At 36.1% G+C, this 22,996-nt stretch overlaps 1 protein-coding gene across 1 annotated transcript; it reads left to right on the top strand.

Annotated features, from left to right (window-relative positions):
• The first annotated feature begins 1,969 nt into the window (after positions 1–1,969).
• Positions 1,970–22,429, top strand: LOC104909560 (neurexin-1-like). The gene is made up of 4 exons (XM_019612626.1): positions 1,970–2,347; positions 2,856–3,046; positions 16,466–16,639; positions 22,194–22,429. Exons 1-4 carry the CDS (start codon positions 1,971–1,973, stop codon positions 22,412–22,414), a joined length of 963 nt encoding a protein of 320 aa, XP_019468171.1. The 5' UTR covers position 1,970; the 3' UTR covers positions 22,415–22,429.
• Positions 22,430–22,996: the final 567 nt, after the last annotated feature.

Raw genomic sequence — 22,996 nt, 5'->3', positions numbered from 1 at the left:
TTTTTTTTTTTTTCTTGGAAACGAATGAGAAATGAAAGAGGTCACCATAGTTGGATGTTGGGAAGGATACCTAGCTTATGATTATGAAAAGGAATTCACTAGGCCTGTTCCATAGCATCACAGCAGGTAGTGCATTATATGCACCTGACATAAGGATACCACAGAAGGACCCAAATTCTAAGCACAAAGTCTCAAGCAATTTTGTACAACTAAAGTGTTAGGAGGAGAGTTGGGATGTGAGCCTAGATTTCTGGGACTTTTTTTTTATTACTGTGCTGAAGAAAAAAAATACATTTAAGGTAGTAAATGTAAAGAGGATACTGTGCTGCAGGCCAAAGCTTAGTGGATTTTTGCCATTTCATTTATGCAGTGCCATCTGAACTGATATAAGACTGGAATACATGATGTTCCTCCTTTAAAACTTGTTCTTCAGCTCTCTCTGGCTGTGATCCAGCGTACAGCTATTGACCTTGCAGAAGGTTATACATCTGGCATTGTTCAAGACAGCTTACTACTGGTTTCTGCAAGGAAGAATCAACCTTCAGTAATATATCAGAGGAAAACATATATTTAGAACTGATGTTCAGAAACAAGAACATCAACAAGCTGTTTCTGGAGATTAAGATACTGATGATATTCAGTTGTATCAGTAAAATTATAAATCGTGCAGAATGCATCCTGATGCTAAGCAAGCTACTTGAAAATATTTAACATAAATCATTAACTACTTTTGTTTTTTTGTGTGTGTGGTCTGAAAGGTCGTAAGATGATATTCTATGTAACTGAAGTAATTTGTGAATCCATACCCCTGGGCAAAGCCCAAAAATCTACATTCAGCTTGCCTTGATAGCTGCCCTATTCACACAGGCATGCACTTGCTTATAAAAGCTATGGAAGTCTGAGCATGCCACAGTTTTCTGCATGACTGCCAAGCACATCCAGCTCAGGTCAGAGCTCTCACACTCTTACTTTCGTTCATTCAGTGCAGAGGGAGCTTGGCCATCAACAATTTGCACTGCAACTGTAGGGACATTATGGAACAGCTTTATGCCAGTACATCTGTCCCACTTCTTGAACCTGGAAAAAAATCTTAGAAAAGGGAGATCTTTAGTGGATGAAATTTTGGATGTAGGATAAATTAATAACCAGTTTAAGTACTGATCTGTACACAGCATGGCCTGGCAGCATTTATTTTTGCCTTCAGGTTAGCTTACAGTCTGAAAATTTTAGACTTTTTGCTATGCAGGACAAAGAAAGACCCAGGGGTACCTTTGAGGCGTGTGGTTTCTCTGATATAAGCAAATCCTTCGCAGTTTTCAGGATGACAACAGACACTTGGATATACACTTACTGCACACTTTCAGGTTTGTGCATCACTTGGGCTGTGACTGCCTCTTCCCCTACTTCGTCCCCACAGTTTGAAGCTAATTACTTTCACAATTTCTCTGACCACAATTTCAGGACAGGATTTTGCAGCAGGCAGGCACTACTGTATCTAGAACTGCTTAAACAGGAATCCTTCCTGCTAACTCACACCCTTTTAATCAAAGTATATAGAATAACATCCCCAAGACTCTTACACTATTCCTTGAAATCCTAGAATTCTTCTGGCTCTTAAATTCACATTTGTGTTCTTAATGTTGTGCTAATTGCTTTTGCTTAGAATAAAACAAATTAACTGTTTAACCAGAGTGTGAGATTTCATTTACAGTTGGATATACTGTGGTATTATTGCTCAGTGTAGAAGTATTCTTGTTGATCTTATCTAAACTTAACAAACTTGGTGAAGAGACTCTCAGATCTTTACCAGTAGTTTGGATGACTTTAAAAAAGTCCATTTTGGGGTCAGGAATTGGCCTGCACAATCTGAAAAGTGTGGAATTCCTGCACATGCTTAATCGTGAGATGTGCTTTTTGATTTCCTGTTTCAAATACTAATGTGTGTTTTCTTGTTACTGTTTTAAGGTCAAATGGCTGGTGATCACACACGGCTTGAATTCCACAACATAGAGACTGGAATAATAACAGAACGCCGCTACCTGTCTTCTGTGCCTTCTAATTTCATTGGGCATCTACAGAGCCTTACATTCAATGGCATGGCATACATTGACTTATGTAAAAATGGAGACATCGATTATTGTGAGCTAAATGCAAGATTTGGGTTCAGAAACATCATAGCAGACCCTGTAACCTTTAAAACAAAAGCAAGTTATGTCGCGTTGGCCACATTACAAGCATATACATCTATGCACCTTTTTTTCCAGTTCAAAACCACCTCTCTGGATGGATTGATACTTTATAACAGTGGCGATGGAAATGATTTCATTGTGGTTGAATTAGTAAAAGGGTACGTATGGATTGGTGTATTGATAAAAACAGGCTATTCCAAATATACAGACACAAGAAAAACAAAGGAAAGCTTTGGGTACAAATCTTTATCTGAGTAATTCTGACTGATGAATGTTTCCTCATGTTATGTTTCATGTGCTTTACTGTGACTTTTTCTTTCAGATGAAGCTAGATGCCTGAAAAATATGAAAATAACTAATAGGTATAATAATAGCATTTACCCCAAAGCTATCAAGCCTTCCTTGTGTTCTCTCTCTCTTTCTCTCTTTCTTGACACAAGGAGTGCTTATATTTTCCAGAAACTTGGGACATCATCTCAGCCCCTCTAAATTTCTCTGAAATTCTCTGACTTAAGGCTGCTTCCTCATTTGGGGAAGTGTTATCATCCTATTTTACCACCACTGCTGAGAAGAACAAGGAAGTAGAAAATATTAAACAAATTAATTAATTAGTTCCCCCTTGGTATGTAAAGAAAAGGAAACTTCCAATTTTTTCTCTTTTCACAGATATTTACACTATGTGTTTGACTTGGGAAATGGTGCAAATCTCATCAAAGGAAGTTCTAATAAACCTCTGAATGACAACCAGTGGCATAATGTGATGATATCAAGGGATACCAACAATCTCCACACTGTAAAGATTGACACAAAAATCACAACTCAGAGCACAGCTGGAGCCAGAAATTTAGATCTCAAAAGTAAGTACAGTAATTTCTTTATAAACTGTAGTGAGAATCACTACAGAGTGGTAACCTGAACAAGGGTTTGCACTTCAATATCATACGAGACACTAAATTTGAAAATAATTAATATGTCCACAGGAGATGCAATTCTCTTTGTTGACCTGACAATGGCAATATAGTAATAGTCTTGCGTAGTTAAGTACAACTTTAAATGTGGAACATCATAAGTACACAAAATGGACCAATATCATACTAAAAGCTTTCTAGTGGAATAAAGGAGCTCTAAGGACCTTATAAAGAAAGCTTGACTTTATGTGAACATAAGTTACGTTACTGGCATGCAGAAACCACAGCCCAATTTGTACAGTATGACTACAGGGGGTTAGCAGAACTAATGATCTCCATGTTAGAGGCTTGGAGAATATTTTCACCTGGTCTCCATTGTTCAATTTTCCACACAAATTTCACCTTCCATTGGGGAAATAAATACAGTGCAGTGTATTTTAACAGGCTTTATAAATTTCTTGTTAGGAAAACCAAAATTTTATAGCAGTCAAAGAAAATGTAATATTTCAGAAGCTGTGTTGTTCGGAGTAGACATTAATATTCCATCAAGAGCTTGTCCCTTGCTGAATTTTCTTTTATCTACCTCTGAGTCACAGATAATGAGCTAACCTTAGTAATTATTCTGGATTTTGTGATATTTTGCATGTTTGCTTCACTTATAAGTACTATTAAGACTGTAGGAAAGACTGAAAACTGTGTCTCAATATATCATAGTTTTCAGTAAGATGCTTCTTATCAGAAATTCTTGGTCTAGAAAATGAAGTTATTTGGATGGCTCATGCTCCACTCTCAAAATTGTGCATGAATATTGTGCCATGTTCCTTCTCATTTTAGCATTCCTGCAAGTATATTCCATGTATATTTAGTATAATATTTCTGAGGTATTTTGATATACGGAAATCATACACCTTATTCCTTCACATTTTTGCAACACAAAGTGCTGTTTGTATATATGCATGTATTAATTTTTTTTTCCAGTATATTAATTAGACTAAAAAAAATAATTCTGATCTGAACTGATAAACATAGCCATTTTATGCTACAGCTTTTTTAAAAGGAAGGTGGTGATTTGCTGTGTTTCTTTGTTTAAAAAGTTTGAACAATGTGCTTAATAAAAGCACTAGAGGGCACTGTTATTTCACTAAATGAAATGTGAAGGCTTGTGCCTTCACAGAGAGTCCATCAGCTAGGATAACCTATGGAATCCAGCATTCTTTTGTTTTCTTTACTTCGAAAATTCTACTTTTGCTTTACCCTTTTGAAGTAAAACTGTATTGATAGCTGATGCATTTTCTAACCTTGAATTCCAGTAGAAAAAAAAGACTGAAGAGCGTGAAAAAACATATTTAGAATTGAAGTGAGGAAGGTGAAATGTTCTAGGTGCTGATTTTCTGTAGTTCAACACCCAGGAACTATGGCTAGTAAAGGAATAACAAACCTGACATTTTCAAGCAGTAATGTACAGTTAGCATACACAAACTCCTCAACATCCAGCTTTTTACAGCAGCATGTTACATTATTTTTTTTTTAATATTCTATTATATTTTGCTCAGATTAAATTCCTTAAATATGACACATCATTTATTATGAGAATTTTGGCTGTTTTTCTGATACGTTTCCAGCAGGTTAGAAAGGAGAAAAATAATGTCTTTCATTATTGTTTTTTCTTCCTCTGTATTCAGTTGGAATGCTTTCGCATGGCTTTTTTTTTTTTCTTTCTCTGTTGTGCTATAAACACTCCCTACACTTAACTTTACCAATAAGAGCAGTCATGGTTAATTCATTGTCCTCTATTATTTTAGCCCTAGCAACAAAGCAAATTTAAACTTGTACTTCCTGCTAGTGATAGCAATCATTCTGTGTAACTGGAGTTTACATGAGCAGAAATATAAATGTGTACAGATAATACAGAATCTCTGCAGCCTTTCTCAATAATTATATAGTTGCCAGATTTCAAATGCTGAAATCTAAGATAATCCTGGAAAGAATAATCATATATATGCAGATTTAAAAATAAAAAAATGTAGAGTGAAGTCAGTGCAAAGACAGATTGTGTTGTGGAGCCTGCACAGGATGCCAGCTGTATGTGGAAGCAGACAGTTTCCATAAAAGCACAGGATAAAATTTCCATCACACATTTCCTTCTGGGTACAAGATTTGGCTGCTTAATACAGAAAACCTGTTATTAGAGAAATGGCTTTCCTGCATCACCTCTGACACAATTTCAGTGGACTGGAGTTGGGTACCTGTGGAAATACATGCACTAAATTTTCCAGCTGAATTACTGCAGTCGCTTGATGGATAAATGATAAACTAGTGTAAAATAAATAAATGAGTGAAAATAGTTCTGTGTCTGTTCCAAGAACTGCACTGTTTTTGTGAGCAGAGAAAAACAGCGAAGTGTACTCAGGTGGAGTTCCAGCAGATAACCTACAAAGACAAGCGAGACTTACCAAAAAAGCATTGTATTCAAGCTTGCCAACATGCAGTTACACAGTAAGTCTGCTTTCACATATTTCATAAGCACTTTCCCTGTCCTGCTTTCAGCTGGTTAGCATGGCTACATCATTCAGGGTTTTCACAGACAAGAGAACTTGGGTGGAGAATTCTCCTTGCTGTTCTCAGTGTTGTGGAGTTACAGTGTAAGAGGACCGAGTGGCCTGAAAGGTGCACAAAAATGCAAGTGAAGTTGGAATTTGACTCATGTTCTTGTTCCTCACCGCTGCCAAAGGAAAGATATCTCCTTCATTCAGGCTATGTGGGTATTGCAACATCTGTAATGTCTCTTCTGTCTCCACACTTTCTTTCTGTGGTGTGGGAAACAAATTCTGAAAGAGTTTTTTTCATATAAATACTTGAAGACACTTGAGGAACATCCTCAAGTGTAACTTTGTATCCTCCTTACTTGTGGGCTTTAATCTTCCTTTTGATTCTCTTTAATATGGACACTACTTTAACCCCCCAAAAAACTTTTCACCTATTTCAATTAAAATGCAAGCGTACCCAAAAGAAATACACACAGAATGACTGTCCAGAGAAAATTCAGGTATTTTAACATTTTATTTATTTGTAAGTTGGGATGAATAAGTAAAATATCACACTATCGTGAACTGAAAAGTTAAAGAATGCTGTTGTTTACATTTAACAAAAAGTAGTTACAAACTTTTCAAGGAATTGATAATTTCAGTACAGCACTATCCTATCCTGTTCCAAACTTTCTAGTTGTGCTTTATCCTTCGGGATAAACTGTAGTCATCTGAATTCTGATTTTGGGCTATTAGTAATTTTTTTAAAAAACAAATTCGCCATCACAGAAAATTCCTGTGTCAACAGTTTTGATTCGATTTTTGCTGCCCATGCAGTGTTTCACACATTTACTAGAACTGCTGTTCTGAGCTGGCATCCATACTTCCATCTTTTCTCACTTTGTTCCCTTCCACGTGGTCTTCCCAAATGTCAATTTTTCTAGTGTCCATTATAAATAATACGTTATTCCTGTGCTACTGTGTCATTGTATTCTCCAAAATAAATAAATAAAATAAAAATAAGGAAAAAAAAGGTATTCATATTAGAACCCACCTCAGAATCAACTCTCATATGTTTAAAAATTCTATCTGGATTTATTTTTGTCTGTTTTATTTTACTTCTGTAGCCCTTAATTGTTCTCCAGCTGTCTCTATATCTTTTTAAGATATAACTTCTGTTGCTATATATTTGCCTTTTCATTTGCCCTTTTCTCCTGTGATATGGAAACAGCCTGTTCTGAAGCCTCTGAAAGAAAAGTAATCACATTATTTTCTGGTATAACCTCAGTGGTTTCATAGACACCCTGAAATGCACTTCCTTTTATGGAAAGGCTCACTCAGAAATTCATCCATCCTTGTAAACTTTCTGTGTAGGTTACTAAATTATCAGTAGATCTATTAGCCTTGTGTGTTCATTGATGATTGGTAATAATGATTTAATCTATCAGGGCTTGCTTTCCCTGTCAAAGCACATTGCTCAAACCATGCAAAACTGAACTAAATTAGTCTTGGTCATTGAGAATGTTTCTTGTTGCAGTGATACAAATTGAAATAATTTCAATTTTATGTAATACTTGCCACTGTTGTCTTATATTGAGCCTATTGTTATTGTTGCTGCATTATGTCTTCTTTTGTGTATTTCAAGGTCGCTATTAATGGTAGCGGATTTTCATATTTTTAATAAAAAACAAAGCTTTATTAAGAAGAATGGAGAAGTCTTTTACATATAAGCCCAAAATTGTACAAAAGAATGAGTATTAGCACTTGCATTTCTCAAATGAGCATGCATGACTTAATTGTAATGACCTTGCCAGTGGGCTGTGAGCTCCTCATGCAGAAATAACGCTCTGTTTCAAATACAGAACTCCAAATACTGTCACCAGTAAATAGATCTTTCTAATGTGATCTGTTGGAGTAGACAACAGTGGATGCAGCTGTTGTCTTCCTGACAGTGTTGAGAAAGCAACCTCTGTACAGAGTAGTTGCAAAGGTAAAGTCAGCCTATGCTCTACATCAAAATAGCTTCTACATAGGAAAATGATGAGTCATTGTCCATTCGGAAGGGAAGGGAAGGCCCAAAATGCAGGCAGGGACCACTTTGTAGGGAAGTCTGCTGACTGCATTGGGCCTGGCTTAGAGATACAAAGAGAAAGCTTCCTTTCCTAGTGCAGCCCTCCAGTTATTTTCTGTTATTGTTTTTTTTGGGTAGGCAGTCATGGAGTTCTAGCAGGAAGTTTGAGGAAACTCAAGAGGGATTTCAGGGCCTTGGGACAACTGATTAAGGGAGTAGGAGCACAAACGGTGTTTTCCTCTATCCTTCCGTTTGCAGGGAATGGTGACGGCAGAGACAAGAAGTGCCAGCTGAGTAGCTGGGCCCAAAGAGTTGTGATCAATGCCTGTGTTCTTGCAGCTGTTCTGTGTGAAGGTTATTACCTTCTCTGGTTATGGAGTTTCTTTCAAGCCCTTCTGGAATACTAAGTAGAAGTTGTGCTAGCACTAATGTAGGAAGCATCTATACTCCCAAATCAAACAAAAGAAAAATCTGAATATTTAACTTAAATACATCCCACTAACAAAGTTCTGAATTCTTGTTATCTGCAAGTTGTAGTTGGAACTCAGTCTCAACTTGCATAAAGTGATAAATTTCTCTCTTCCCTAGCTGCATTCACAGATACTATACTGGCTCTCGGTGGGGCACATTTGTTGAATCCTAACATCCTTCCAAAAGCACATCCTATATTTGTTTTCAAAGTGTATTGCCATGGGATTGTACAGTCCTCCCCATAAGTTTTGGAATTCTGACCAAACAGTTCTCATCTGAGTCTAGAGGTAGTTGTCTGGGTAAAGAGGATGGTAATCTAACAAAAAATGTCTCCCACTGCAAACTCACATTCAAACTGAGCACGTTTAACCTCTGTCAATTTCTTCATAGGGCTATGTGGGGTATATTGCCTGATGTATTAGCTTGGGGTTAGAGTTTTTAGATACTGCAGGTCTCTGATGTCCAGGCTACCTGTCAGAAAGTGTTATTCTTTGCTGTTTTGAAAACAAGCTGTCTGAAGTGCGTGTGTAGAGAATCAATAAATGATTTCAGAAGAATAATTTATCTCAGAAGGGAAATCCAAATACACTATAGTGTGAAAATCCCTGCTTCATTAGATTTTGTCTATTTTTCAGATGCATTCAATGTGCAAAAGTTGTCAGAACAGGAAAAAAATAAAAGACAGTTGATGCGCTTGAATACCTCACCTCTGTACCACAACCATCCCCCTTATCTATGGAGTAATTTATACAGCATGAGGTCTGTGGGAGATGGATTTCCATGCACATTTATATGGCAATTAGACTTTATTATTTACCATTTCACACACATCACCATCTTTCCTCAAAGTCCATTGGACAAGCAGACTTTAGATCTGATTATCTTTTTTCTTCAATGCCAGTGCTATTCATCTAAGTTTTCTGGGGGATGGGGACAGTGTAGGTGGGACAAAGAGAAATGATTCTATGAAATAAAGTGATTGGGAAACAGAAGATCGTTACTATCAATAAAATGAAAAATGCTTTTGTGTAGCTATTTCCTGTTTGAGAGTATATGTAATTTAAGAAAGGGATTGATGACTTCTAGGGAAATTGTGATTTTTAACGGAGAAATTTGGAATAATGTTCAGACTTAATCACATCCCTTCTGTGTATCTGTTTTTGCCTGTTGAAAACTCATCTCCTAAGGACGGTGGCCCTTGCTCCCTTTTCTGTCATATAGCTTTACTTATCTCTTTTTGAAACGTTTTCTTTAAAGAAGCATGAGTATGTTTGCATAAGCGTTGAGCCGATTTGAACAGAGCCAAAAAGTGTAGTAGGATTGAAAACTGAGCACCAGGGGGTTAAGTATGTAAGTGCGGAGCACATCAGGGAGATCCTGACATATATAAAGTAGGGTACAGCATAACAACAGCCAGAGAAGTTTCTAGGCAGATGCATATTTGTATCAAGTGTGGAAAATCCTAAATGCAAATATAGCATGATGGGATCAGGAGCCCTGGAGAAAGGTAGAACATCTCCGCTGTGGACTGCCTCTGAAGTTAATAGCATGAGAAATTTTTCTTGGAGCACCTATTAACTCTGCAAGTTTTCTTAATCATCTCTTTTAATCTTCACTGCCTTTGTCTTTTGTCAGTGTGAATTGCAATCCTGCTCTAAAATGAGTAGAAAGAATAAGCAGTATTAGCCAAGGAAGGGAATATCTTCAAAGTTCAATTTTCTTGACGAATACCTGCAGTACATCCTATATGCCAATAAGGATGACTGAAGAAAACTCACAGTGCCAGCAATTTCAGTGCTTGTGATCTCTTCCCTTTCCCTCATTCCTTTTTCCCTTTTTCCTTGTTTCACTTTCTCCCTTTTTCCCTTACTTTTTTCTTTATTTTCTAATACCTTTAATGAAATATTCAGAGAAGATGCTGAAGGCAATGTAGAATTGATCTGAAAAGATCCATTTCTATGTTTCTTCAGGAAAGTGCAACTTGCTAACTCGCACACTGTTTTCTTACCTTTGCCTTGCTTGGTTATCAGAAGAGGGATGAGGAAGACAGAAGGCGCCATCTGCCACATCATACAACTGCCTCTTGTCCAAAGCATTTGAAAGGATAGATAACAAAGGAGAACCTGGACTACTAACATAGCCAACCTTTCCTTTATTTGCTGAAAGACGGTCTAAATGTGATAGAGATCATCAATCCAGCAAGGAAAATATTTGAAAAGCCCAATTTTCTTCAAAGCCACACTAACACATAAACAGAAAACACATCAAAACCACAACTTTAAATGCAAATCAATACTGAAGCTACAGAATAAACTTGCTGAAGTAAATAAGTGGGCATAAAGCAGTAAGTTAACATATTCATGTCTTCCCTCAAGTGCTTTGCAAGTGGTAGACAAAATTCAGTAATGCTTGGTTCTAGCACAAAACAGGTTCGTGAATGCACAGCAAGTGCATAGTATGTACTGTAAAAAGCCATATGCTGGAGCAAATATGCTGCAGGAGCCGTGTGGATGCATCATTTAAATCTTTGTCAACTATCCTCCAATTCATAACTTGGATCACTCTCACAGCAGGCTTCTTGATTTATTCAGAAAGGAACAATTACAGTTCATCAACTTATTTCTCTAAGTATCAAAACTTTTTTTCTGATATGGAACAAAAAGTGAATGTTTAGTGATGATAATGAAAGTGGGATGAGACAGTCTAGAAACAGGACCTCAATCTGTTGCACTGAGATGCGTTGGAAAACAAGCAGGAAGAGTTAGAAGCCACTGTGGTAATAAAAAACCATGATATTGTTGCCATCACTGAAGCCTGGTGGATGGTTCCCATGACTTGAGTATGGCTATCAATGGCTACAAGGCTTTCAGAGTCATAGAATCGTTGAAGTTGGTAAGCAAGTAAAGACATGGACCTGTTGGAGCACATTGAGAGGAGGGCTACAAAAGTGATCCAAGGGATGGAACACCTCTCCTACAAGGACGGCTGGGAGAGCCAGGGGTGTTCAGCCTGCAGAAGAGAAGGCTCCATGAGAACAGATAGCAGCCTTTTTCTGTCCAAAGGGAGGCTGTAAGAAAGAAGGGGACAGATTGGATATAAGGAAAAGTTTTTTACAATAAGGGTGGTGAGGCACTGGAACAGGCTGCCCGGAGAGGTGGTGGAAGCTCCTACCTGGAGACATTCAAGGTCAGCCTCGACAGGGCTCTGAACATCTGATCTCAGGTTGTGTACTCAGGTCATGAGAATGATTTACTTTCATCTTTCAAATAACTCAAAAATAATATGAGTTGGGACCTTCTTATGTTGAGATCCACCTGATAATTAACTGTGCAACTAAACAACACATTACAAAGTAATTTGAATTGATCTTGTAACAGCAAATCATCTGTTTTGTGAAGGACTTGAAGAGTGAATGCTTTTTTCTTTCCAGATTATGCTTTCTCTATTGTATTTCTCAGTCTTTGCAGTCTTCATTCCTCTTTGGCTGCCTGGGGGAAGAAGCTGTTATATAGTTGATCATTTTGAAACAGTGTATTTGGAGAAAAGCATGCCTGCCACCTCAGCTTTGCCACAGCCAGCTATTCCTTTGTATTTTTATATGAGGGAATGGCAGAGATGCATGTTGTGCTTTCAGAGCCTACCATGTTATGCCAGGGCTATCTATATCTTTCTGGTATAGTGCAGAAGCAGTCTTGTTCCTAGAAATAGTAGTGATTTTGCACAGTGTGACATTAGAAACTAGGCATACAGATTTCTATAATGAAAGAGAAGAAATAAAGGGAACGGAGGAAAGTACCATTGAAAACAACAGAATAAGAAGAGAGATTGTCCGCTTTCGGAAAGAGTGATGGATGGAGTGATGGATTTTATGTGGCTGCCTTTGTGCAGCCATATAAAAGTATGCAGGTGATGTTGTTTTCATGGATTCTGGAAAAGCCACACCACAAATCCTTCCAGAGTTATACTTTGTTTTTCTTTTCCTTTTTCTTTTCCTTTTTCTCTTTCTTTTCTTTTGCCTTTGCTTTTGCTTTTGCTTTTTCTCTTTGTTTTTCTTTTGCTTTTTTCTCTTTGTTTTTCTTTTGCTTTTTTCTTTTTCTCTTTGTTTTTCTTTTGCTTTTGCTTTTTCAAGTTTTTATTTATAAATAGAACCATATTTGAATGACTTATTTCTGTCAAGAAATGAACACCTGCTACATATGGCAAAACATAAAATTTCAGAAAAGCAGCTTGACTTTGATTAAGCTACTGTTTCCTGAGCAGTTTTTATATGTGCTCTCCACTAGTGCTGGAAGGCAATGGTAGACCTTAAATTAATAGTTCTTGTTCATCAGCATATATACTATAAGGATTCTCGCGTTAGGACATAAATAAGGAAAGGAAGAAAGTGTACAGAATGACCTCTCAGCAACGTAACCAGTTGTAACTGGTTCCAGTATTGACTACATTGAGAACCTGGGTTCATTTACTAACAAGCAGATTTTTTCTGTATTAATTTCATGCATTCCTCAATGCACAAATCATCTCTAAGTCAGAAAAGAGGTAGATGTAAATAGGAGAACACCTGTAGGTATCGTTGAGGTTCAGCATTATCTGTAAAAAGGTGTAAACAATAAATAAAACCCACTGAACTCTTCTCTACCCGAGCACATGGTGTAAGTGGCCACCAGTATTATTATTCTGGTTTGTACACAGAGCTCTGAAAGTGTTGCATTCCAGGTGATTGCTCTAGCGCATAGCACACAGGCCAGTGAGTAACACTCTAGCATACTTATTTTTTTTGGCCTCAGAAAACTGAAGAGAGGAAACGATCCTCCTTCTTTGAATAAAACAGGACAGCTCTATGTAACTAGTTCTAATACAAGTAAGAAGAGTTGTGAGACTAAGGAGTGTCTGCTCTGGAAGTTTGAAGCTTCTCTCGTAGATCTTAAGCTTCTCCAGATATCAAAAGGTATTTTTGGAGCATTCTGCTCTCTCCCTTCCCTTTTTCTTCTCTGTCTTTATTTGCCACTTGGCATATTTTATATGTATTTGTTACTTTCTAAATTAACAAAAATCAGGAAGCTTATGGGGAAAATAAAATAAAATAAAATAAAAGGTGATTCCCAGGAATACATTTAAAAAGGAAAATAAACTTCAGAAGAAAACAAACACAAAAGGTAATAGCTAAATTGTAGTTCTAGAATCTATGGTTAGCACTATAATAATGAATGTATCAGTATATTCCTCTCAGTGTGACCCTTAGAAAATGGTCAAGTGTTGAAAAAAAGAGAGAAATAGAATTGCATTTTCGGTAGTGCTTTTACTTCTGAAATGGCCCCATATTTTCAGCACTGTATTGCTGTAGATATCTTTGGTAGTGTCATGATCTCACACTATTGATCTGATGAACTATAGCATCTTACTTTATAATTTGTGTGTAATTCATAAAGGAAACAAGATATGCAATAAGGCATTAATCCTGAAAGTCTTTAATGTGTGACATCTCCAGAAGTAAAGCTGTACTACATAAGAAGTGAATAAGATGGGAAAACCTGAGAATTGACTCATAATCTGCTGATTCCTCTTATCTCTTTTTAGTGAAATAAATAAACTGTATAAATAACTTATTCTTAAATATTTTCACTTACAACATTTTCTGCAGTTGTCTCACCTGAATTTCTCATGGACTGAGTGTTGTTCCTACAAATCTAATTTTTCAATGTGATGAACACAGAAATGAAGAGTGTTAAATAATTAATTGAAATAAAAACAGCTAGGCAAAATGTTTGTGATGGCAAATAGGAAAAAATGCCAAATGCAAGAAAGCATTATTTTGTGCTATCAGCAGCAGACTCAAATCATACTTCATATTAAATCTGGGAAAGTTTCAGCTGGTAGGAAATACTTGAATATGGTTTTAAAACTTAAATCCAAGAGTCAGTATGGCTGCTTGTATCCTGTATGTTAGTGTAGTGCATTACACTTCTGTACATGAATAGCTAGTTGACTGTATTTCACTGTTATATTTTCAGGAGCAAGTATTCTGAGTTCATCTCCATCTTCTGCCACTGTAACATAAACTTTTTCTACCCATTCATCAAAACGATTGCTAAATGACTATACGTCACAGTCTGAATTTCCTTGAGGGGTGGATCTTAGGAGTTAGCAGGGGATCATTTTGGAGGTCTGCACTTTTAAAAGTTAATTGTTCAGAGAATAAAAATGATTGTTAGGTTGAGAGTTTTAAAAAGAGATTGCATGCGCATCGAGAAGAAGGGAAAAAATCGACCCTTCTAGCATAAATATGACTTTCTTTCTATCGTTCTCTGGAGTTTTCCTCTGTTGCAATCAGTTCAGATGAACTGTCTTTATATTCTGAGCTGACAATGACTGAAAGTATAGAACTTCAGAAAATCTGTAAGAGCTTTACTTTCTAAATGTTTCACCTGAGAAAAAGATGATGAACATTTATGATAGGGCAAGAGATTTTAACTTGTTTCCAGGACAGCTGGTTGAAAAATATCAAAGGTTTTCTACTGTGAATGAATTATGTGCTATTTGTAGGAACGCAAGGATCGCCATATATTAAGCTGCTATGCCTAACATCACGCTTCTGAGATTTATACTTTATCTTAAAGCTCTAGAGAAAAGCATTATTTTGTTTTTCAGATTATCCATGTGAATAGGGAAATCTTGAGGTTTCTTAGTATATTATGACGATTGCTAAGATTTTTGCTTGGATGGGTTATAAGATTAATAACACACATGTTCCTAAGGTTTTTGACTCCAGTGATTCAAAAACAGTGGAGTTTTAGGGCTGGTATGCAGTGAATAAAAATGTTTCAGTCTAGTATGCAGTTGTTTGATTCAGGTCATTTCCTTGCAGGTAAATTGTAAGCTGTTACAAACAGCCCTGAATTACACTCCCTTGCAAACAAGTGAGTATGCCAGGAGAGCTAGGAAAAGGTGTGGCTGCTGTTCCTACTCATAAGAGATTAAAATTAGCCACATAGGGTAGTGATGATGGCTGGTTCTGTTGCTTTAAAATCTGCCTACGAAGAATGGTAAACTTTTAGAAAATGTTAGGTATGGAAAGCACCTGGTGAAGCTTGTAGTCTGACACTTGAGGCACTCCTTATGGAAGTAGGTTGTGTTAGTTTGAAGAGTAAAGTGTTCTGGTTACCTGAGATGCCAAAAATGTGAAAGAAAGGCACAGCCTAAAATGTTTTAAAACAGAAATGCATCCCCTCGTCTGTGTTACTGTACTTCCAAAGTAAATCTCAGAGCTATTTAATTACTCAAGGGAAGGAAATAACCAGCTTGCAGCCCTGTTGTCCAAGGTTTTGAGCTGTTTATAGGACCTGTCCACCATCATGAGCATTTTGAATAATAGAACTCCGTTTGCTTAGTGGGCAGAGTGCCATTTTGAAGTCATCCAACCAGCACCGTTCCTAAATGACTGACACAATGTGCAAATTTTGGAGAAGAAAATCAGTCATTTTACTGCTGACCAATGGTTATACATACCTCATTAGATATACATATCTCATTAGATATATCTCTAAGCCTGCTCTTCTTGCTCTATTTTTAATTTGATGGTTCTGGATAAGTGAACCTTAGGTGTATCTTAGTGCACCACTAAGTGCCTTTTACATCAGTGTTCTGGATCCATGGTCAGAATAATCTGGGTGCAGATTCCCTGAATACATTTTGACATGTGTCACTGTTAGAAGTGCATTTTAGAAGAAGGTAAATTCTAAATCCGAAAATCCTCATTTGTGAAATAGAAATGTGTTTCCATGTGTTTCCTATATATGAAAGCTGGCAAATAAATAACATTTTCAGGTACTTCTAGGTCATACAGCTATGAAGAATAGATATGTATTTGAAAAATATAGTCCTGATAAATCTTCTCACATCGTCTATGCCACCAGTGTTTTCTTCTGCATTTAAATAATAAAGCAGCATCTCTCACGTGTTAAGCAGTGTAACACAAAACTGGTGTTAGAGTGGAGCTCCAGCAGTATTCAGACAATCATTTAATGAGGAATTGTGCTAGCTAACCACCTACAAAACCTTCTCACTCTTCCTTCCTCATGACAAGAAGGGTGTACTTTGTCTTCTCTTGAAAACTTCTCTCCAACACGTATTTCTCACTATCCTGAAAACATCTTGAAGGACCAAATACCACAATTTCTGGAAGTTTATTGAGGTCTCAGAAAAGTTTTGAAGAATGTTTTTTTTTTTGAAGTTCACTCAGGTCAAAAATTCTACAGCAGTTTTTTTCTTTTCCTATGGCTAATATTTCCTTCCTCTTAACAGGTGATTTGTATATTGGAGGAGTGGCTAAAGAAATGTATAAGTCCTTACCAAAGCTGGTGCATGCAAAGGAGGGTTTTCAAGGCTGTCTTGCATCAGTTGATTTGAATGGACGGCTCCCTGATCTAATCTCAGATGCTCTCTTCTGCAATGGGCAAATAGAAAGAGGATGTGAAGGTACTGAATATGCTGATGTCTTTTTATATTATAGTGCAAGTATTGTGCTAATTCTGACTTTTGTTGATATGTAAACTCTATATGTGGTCAGTCTATATATTACCTGCTAATAACTTAATTTATTGGAACCCTTCTAACATAGACTGCATTTCTATTAGTGTTGTGGAGAAAAATCTGTGCCTGCCCTACAGCACAGATGGATCTGAGAACGTGAGTTAACTTCTTAAATACTAAACGTAGGTTCCATCCTTCTCCATTAACCTAGTTATTTTGCATGTATCTTATTTACTTATGATATGATGTGTTTTAAGTAATGATAGAATTAGCTTCAGTGGAGTCCTTTTGTATCTTCATGACACTTAGATGTAGGTAATGCTAAAGCATTAGCTAATTAAAGACAATTTTAAAACAGACCTTTAGTGTTTATTAATTGAAGGATAATTTATGACACTCTTGAAGATCAGTCTTCCCTCAACTCTATTTTAGCTCACCTTTGAGATCTGTACTGTCACAGATCTACATATCTGAAGCCAGTAGCAACCAAATATGTTTTATCTCACATTTTGACACAACTGAAATACTGTGGAATGTAAGTGAGGATAGAATTGAAAGAGGTGTATTTGTAAGTCAAAGGTATCAGTCTAGTTCTTTTTGTTCCTGTCATTCAATTCCACTTTACTTTTCTTTATGAGATAACGTAAATTGTCCCTGTATATATATTTTACTCACACAGTGCTGAATTTTGTGAGCTTGCTTAATTCTACATGTTTTCATCTCTCAAGCACCATTCTTCTCTGGGCAGAAGTTGTGTAAATGACATTTTAGTGTTTCTGTTCTGAATCTCAATCATTTTGATAACAAGTTTGTTAAGTTTGTAAATACACATTCAAGTACACTATTCAAGAAGAACTGGGAGAGGATTCCTCAAGCTTCGCCACATCAAACTTTCTGACAGACAAACTCTCTTTTCATTTACTGTACCTACAGTAAGTTTGTGTGGGTGGAACTTGCTCATTCTTTTCCTGTTTCCTTTAGTTACCAATATAAATTCTCTTAATAGAACATAGAAATATGTAAAATTCACAGCTTATTTTTTTATAGCCTTAGTGTCTGTATCTCTCTCAGGAATGAAAAAAATATATGTATATATATGTTCATTTAAAGTGAGTTTGAAAAATTAGATTCTGCTTTCTGAATGTCATGAGCAAATTCCATGCCTGTACCATCCCTTTAAAGAGTCAAAGTATGCTTTAATTCCATTATACATTTCATAGCTTCTTTTGAAATTACGTAATTTTCTAAATGAATTTTATGTAGTTCAAAGAAGTATTGCCATAGGCCTAGAATGCAAGTTCAACTTTTAAACCAATGGCACAACTAAGCTGTCAGTTAATTTAATAAAGCTACCAGGAGTTTAATAAAGGCAGTACAAATATTGTTCTCTTTGGTGGAGAATCAGCTTCTTCCAGCACCAAAATCATCTGACACAAGCAGAATGGTTAAACCAGATGTGCTGCCTGACTCTCAGAGACCTGCCTCATCAAAAGTTTTGCCAATAGGAAGAAAACTTAAACACCATGGAATGAAATATCTCCTTTCACCCTCTTTTGCATAAACCTTGCAAGTGAACTCTTCCATCTCCATTGTTTCCATCAGATCTTCTGCTGTTTGACCCATGTTGGTGATCTTCCCATGTTTAACCAAGCTGGTCTCTTGTTTGCAGACCACGGGTCAGATGTACAAAAATATCCTGACACATAAAATGCTATGGAAATCTTGCAAATTTAGCTGCCTCCTAGAAATCTCTTGTATGCCTCAAGCTGCCCAGCGCTCCGCTGCCATGTACATACAGGAGTGTCTCCATCCATAGAGCTGAACAGTTTTTACCTCACAAATGGCAATGAGACATTTAAGGTCTGTAAATCCCCTGAGCTGTTGAGTCCAAAGAGCTCATGACGCACAGTAGTAGAATTAATTTCAAAGCAAAAAGTGTTAGTCACAACCACTGTCAATCCAAAAGACAGTGGGTGTACACCCTTTGCTAATACTTCAGCCTCCAAAATGAGACACTTGGATTTGATATTCTTCAGATTCTTTTGAGATTGAATTCCCCTATGAAAAAAAACAAAGAGGGGTGAAAGGTCTTTTTTCTATAATGTTTGTTGCCATCATTTAATTTTATCTGTGATGGCTCTGTCCTTAAAAAAACTGATATTTGCCAGTAACTTTACTGTTATAAAAGCGTGTTAAGGTACATTTTCTTAGGTATATTTTTGTGCAGCCCCACATTATACAATTGGGATGACAAGTTGTAAAGTTTGCTTTTCAGAATTAAATCCACAGGCTGAAGGTATTTGTTCTCCATCACTGAGCATTAAATATAATTTACATGTAATGGAGTTCATCTTGTTGGCACATTTTCAATTGATAGAATAGATAGATGCTAACAACTAAAAACAGAATATGCTAAGTAGATCTTCAGACTGTTAACAGTGAACCCAAGAGCCACACTGTGTCAACCCCATTTTTCTTTAGTCAAATCCATTGTACATAATGCACTTTAATCAGATTTACAGAAAATACTAAATTATTAAAAAAAAAATGGTTTTAATATATTGGGAAAGTAATACACTAATTGCATGCATGTATGTATATAGTTTGTCTGAAAATAACTATGTAGAAAGTTTCATAGTGTTTCTTATCATATATGAAGATTCTTGGTGGTGAAATGAATTTATATATATGTGTGTGTGTGTGTGTGTATGTTTATATATAGATAATAAAACATAGTACACATCAACTAAAAGAATGCTTCTTGTGTAATATGTATAGCCCATAAGCCCTTACATTAGACAGAGATAAAGGAGAGACCAAATTCCATCTATTAAAAAGTCCATGGTGAAGACTGAATAAATTTGATTGAGATTTTAGCTAACTATTTTAAAGGTAAGCAATTGAGATGAGTGTATTAGAATATTTTACTAAATAACATAGATTTGTATAATCTGTAGGAGTACCTAAACCAGTTATGGTAGATATTATAGTACTTTCCAATATTGAACAATCTCCAATCTCTCTCCCTCTTTTTTTTCTAAGAAAAGTTTTACCAGTAAGCCAATTCTGATGGCATTTTTTTTGAATGGTGACTACTACAAATAAAACCAGAGTGCTTAGAAATTTCAAAAGAAGTAGAATAACCTTTTCAACCAAGATTTTATCTGTATTTTTTCATATTTGTGTGTTTTAAAATGCACTTTTTAATATGCCTCCAGGGTCCTGCTGTTTTTGTACTTTTAAGTCCTTGTGACTTTTGCTCTACTTTTGCAATGATGAGGAAACTTAACATTGCATAACTAAAGTGTAAATAAATGCATGAATATATAACATTTAAACACCTACAGATATTTTCACTTCATCTTTGTAAAGTTTCTGAGCAGCAGAATCTGGTGAGGAAAAAAATGTAAGTGTCTTGTCAGCTATGGGATTCTGTCATAATCCCCAGCTCAAGAAAGGGTGATGTAATGCCCAAATGTTTAAAGTTCTGGGCTCAGAGCTCCAGTGAAAGGAAAATCATAGTCTTGTGCCTGCATACTGCAATCAATCCATTATGGATATTATTGTTATTTGAATAGGAGAAAATATAACAAAGTAGTTAATAGTATTGCCTGAACACTGATGCTGCGTACATTGTCTTTCATCCTTAATCACAGTGATGACTGTTCAGGCCCTGGTTGAGAGGTGTGCTCAAGCAGGGACTTGTTTAAAGCAAGTGGCCATTGAACTGACTGATTACTAAAATAATGACAAATCAAATGAAAATCCCACGCTGAGATCTTTGAAGAAGATGCAGTGTGAAAGATGGGTTTAAGTGGATCTTTCTCTCCAGAATAATTTAGAGGATTTACATAATCTTAGGGCTGGATTTGCTCTGTCATCCCTAACTGGAAATGGTATTTTCAAATGGATATAGATGTGTATTCCCCAAAACGATTTACGAGAATTTTGTAATCCCAGAATCAATTTTTTCCTTGTTATGTCAAAAATTGGTGTGAAATGTGTGTGCGAGCTGAAAGGAATCAGTAATTCATGACCTGTATTTCAGTCTTCATTCACCAGTCACTGAGACAAGGCTAGAAAAAAGAAAGACCGGAGTGGATGACAGCGCTAATTATTCTTGAATTCAGTGTATGTGAACATGACAAATGGCTAGTCAGGATTCAGCCATGCATTTATTCTGCTAATGCATTCATATCTATCCAAGGGGAAAAAAAGAAAAAAAAACTTTTAATTTTCCTTCATTACATGTCATCAGCTCAATTAACCATTATATTTGTAGTAAAATACTGGCAAATTACTGCTTTCTTATTTTGGCTTGCCTGAAGATTTATGGCTATTAGCATTAATTTGTTTGCATTATATGGCATTTCTTCCTCTCTTTAACAGCAGCATGCACTTTACTCTGAATGTTTTTTCTGTGTTTGCTGCCATTTCAATATTGCTTACTAACATTTAATATATTTTGCTTTTTTATTTTGCTGACAAAGTTGCATTGATGAAAGCTGATTTGCAAGGTAGATAGCCCTGTGTGTATTCAACAAGACTGAAACCCCCAATGCACGGTTGGATTTCTGCAATAAATGCTCTGTACATTTCAGAACTCAAGTGTGTTATTTTGTTTCAGATTTTGTCTTTCACACCTCTAAAACAATGTGCTACATGAACCTTCATTTTCCAGCAGAGTTTGCATAAAGGCTTTCAGTCTTGAGTATGTTTTGTACAGTGACTGCTTTAGTGCTTTGATCATACCTTTCTGAATTTCTTTATATTTCAGTAGTCTAGTTCTGATTCTCTGGAAATATAGTAGTTTGTTCTTCATGTGTATGTCGCATTTTGGCATGCCAGTCCATTAGTAGTCTGATTTTCTTCATTTTCCCTTAAAAAACAAATCTGCATGGGATCCCTGAAGCATGTGACTCAGTACTTGCCAACATTCATGTCAAAGAATCCAGGCTTCTCTTAATTTCAGACCTAAACAATTTAAAGCAATTTCTGGAATTAAAACTATTATAAAATGTAGCTTCATTTTAATTATTTATTTAGTTAGTTAGTTTTATTTTGTTTGGATTTTACTTTATTTTCCTTTAGTTTCATCTCCCAGTGCTTTGCTTCCTGTGGCATCTGACTTCGCTGGTTGAAATGTATCTACAGGAAAAAATACTGAAATTGTTAGAAAACATTTAGCCAGTTAATGGTCTGAGATGAGATTAACAAATAACTTGCAATAAAGTTAACGTCTCCACTGTACCTGGAATAATGCTGCTTCAGTTTGTGCATTTTTATGTGTTTATGACATATTAATCGTAGAATTATAAAGCAAAAATATCTTGTTAATATTACATGTTGTTGCAAAAATAAACAGCAAGTTTATGTGTCTTTTCCTTGGTAACTTTGCTCATTCTGTTTGAGATATTGATAACTTGTTAATGTGATCCAGTGAGAAACACATTTGTTGTAAGCCAAAGTGCAAGTCTGTTTTTTTGTGTGTTCTCATCAGGCCCCAGCACAACGTGCCAAGAGGATTCGTGTGCAAACCAGGGAGTGTGCTTGCAGCAGTGGGATGGATTCAGTTGTGACTGTAGCATGACCTCCTTTAGCGGACCATTATGCAATGACCGTAAGTACACTAAAATGTGCTGGTTTGAAAGCTCTAGAGCTCTGAGGCAGCATTTCAAGCAAGTGTCGGAAGATTTATATTTTTTTAATATGCATTATTAAATGAACTGGCAAACCTTGTGAATATCTGTAAGGATATGGGGAAAAAAATAGCTAAAATATACAGTATAAATTGTGGACAATGTGCAGTATTAAACACTGGCTGAATTTGTTTTTATTATAGTTGATTACATGTCTAATATACTGATGGTTACCCATTTGAAATAAGCTCTTTCTTGCATAAATGTTACAAATAGTGTTTGCTGGTTTGGTTGTTTTTTTTTTCTGATTGAAAAAAGTATTTTACATTTTATTCTTTTAAGCTATATTATAATTTTCTAGCATTATCTCATGAGAGCTGTAATTACTGTGAAACAGTTGACAAGCCTTATTCTCTCCTTTTGTAGATTTCTTTAGGTGACACATTGAGCATTTCGATAATAGAAGCATACCGAGTATTTTAGTTCTTTTAAATTTCATCTCAATAAAACTACATAATATACACCAGCCATCTGGTGTTGGAAAGGAAGACTTTAAATATGTCAGAAGTGAGGTGCTTGATTTCGCCAATATAATCTAATTTTTTTTCTAATCTAGACTTATTGATCAAAATAGAATTATGCAGAATTGAAAGCGAAGCAGAAA

Source organism: Meleagris gallopavo, chromosome 2, assembly GCF_000146605.3.
Source record: "Meleagris gallopavo isolate NT-WF06-2002-E0010 breed Aviagen turkey brand Nicholas breeding stock chromosome 2, Turkey_5.1, whole genome shotgun sequence".
In the NCBI taxonomy this organism is placed as follows: Eukaryota; Metazoa; Chordata; class Aves; order Galliformes; family Phasianidae; genus Meleagris; species Meleagris gallopavo.
The sequence above is the reverse complement of the archived record's forward strand: the minus strand, read 5'-3'. Positions and strand labels throughout refer to the sequence as shown.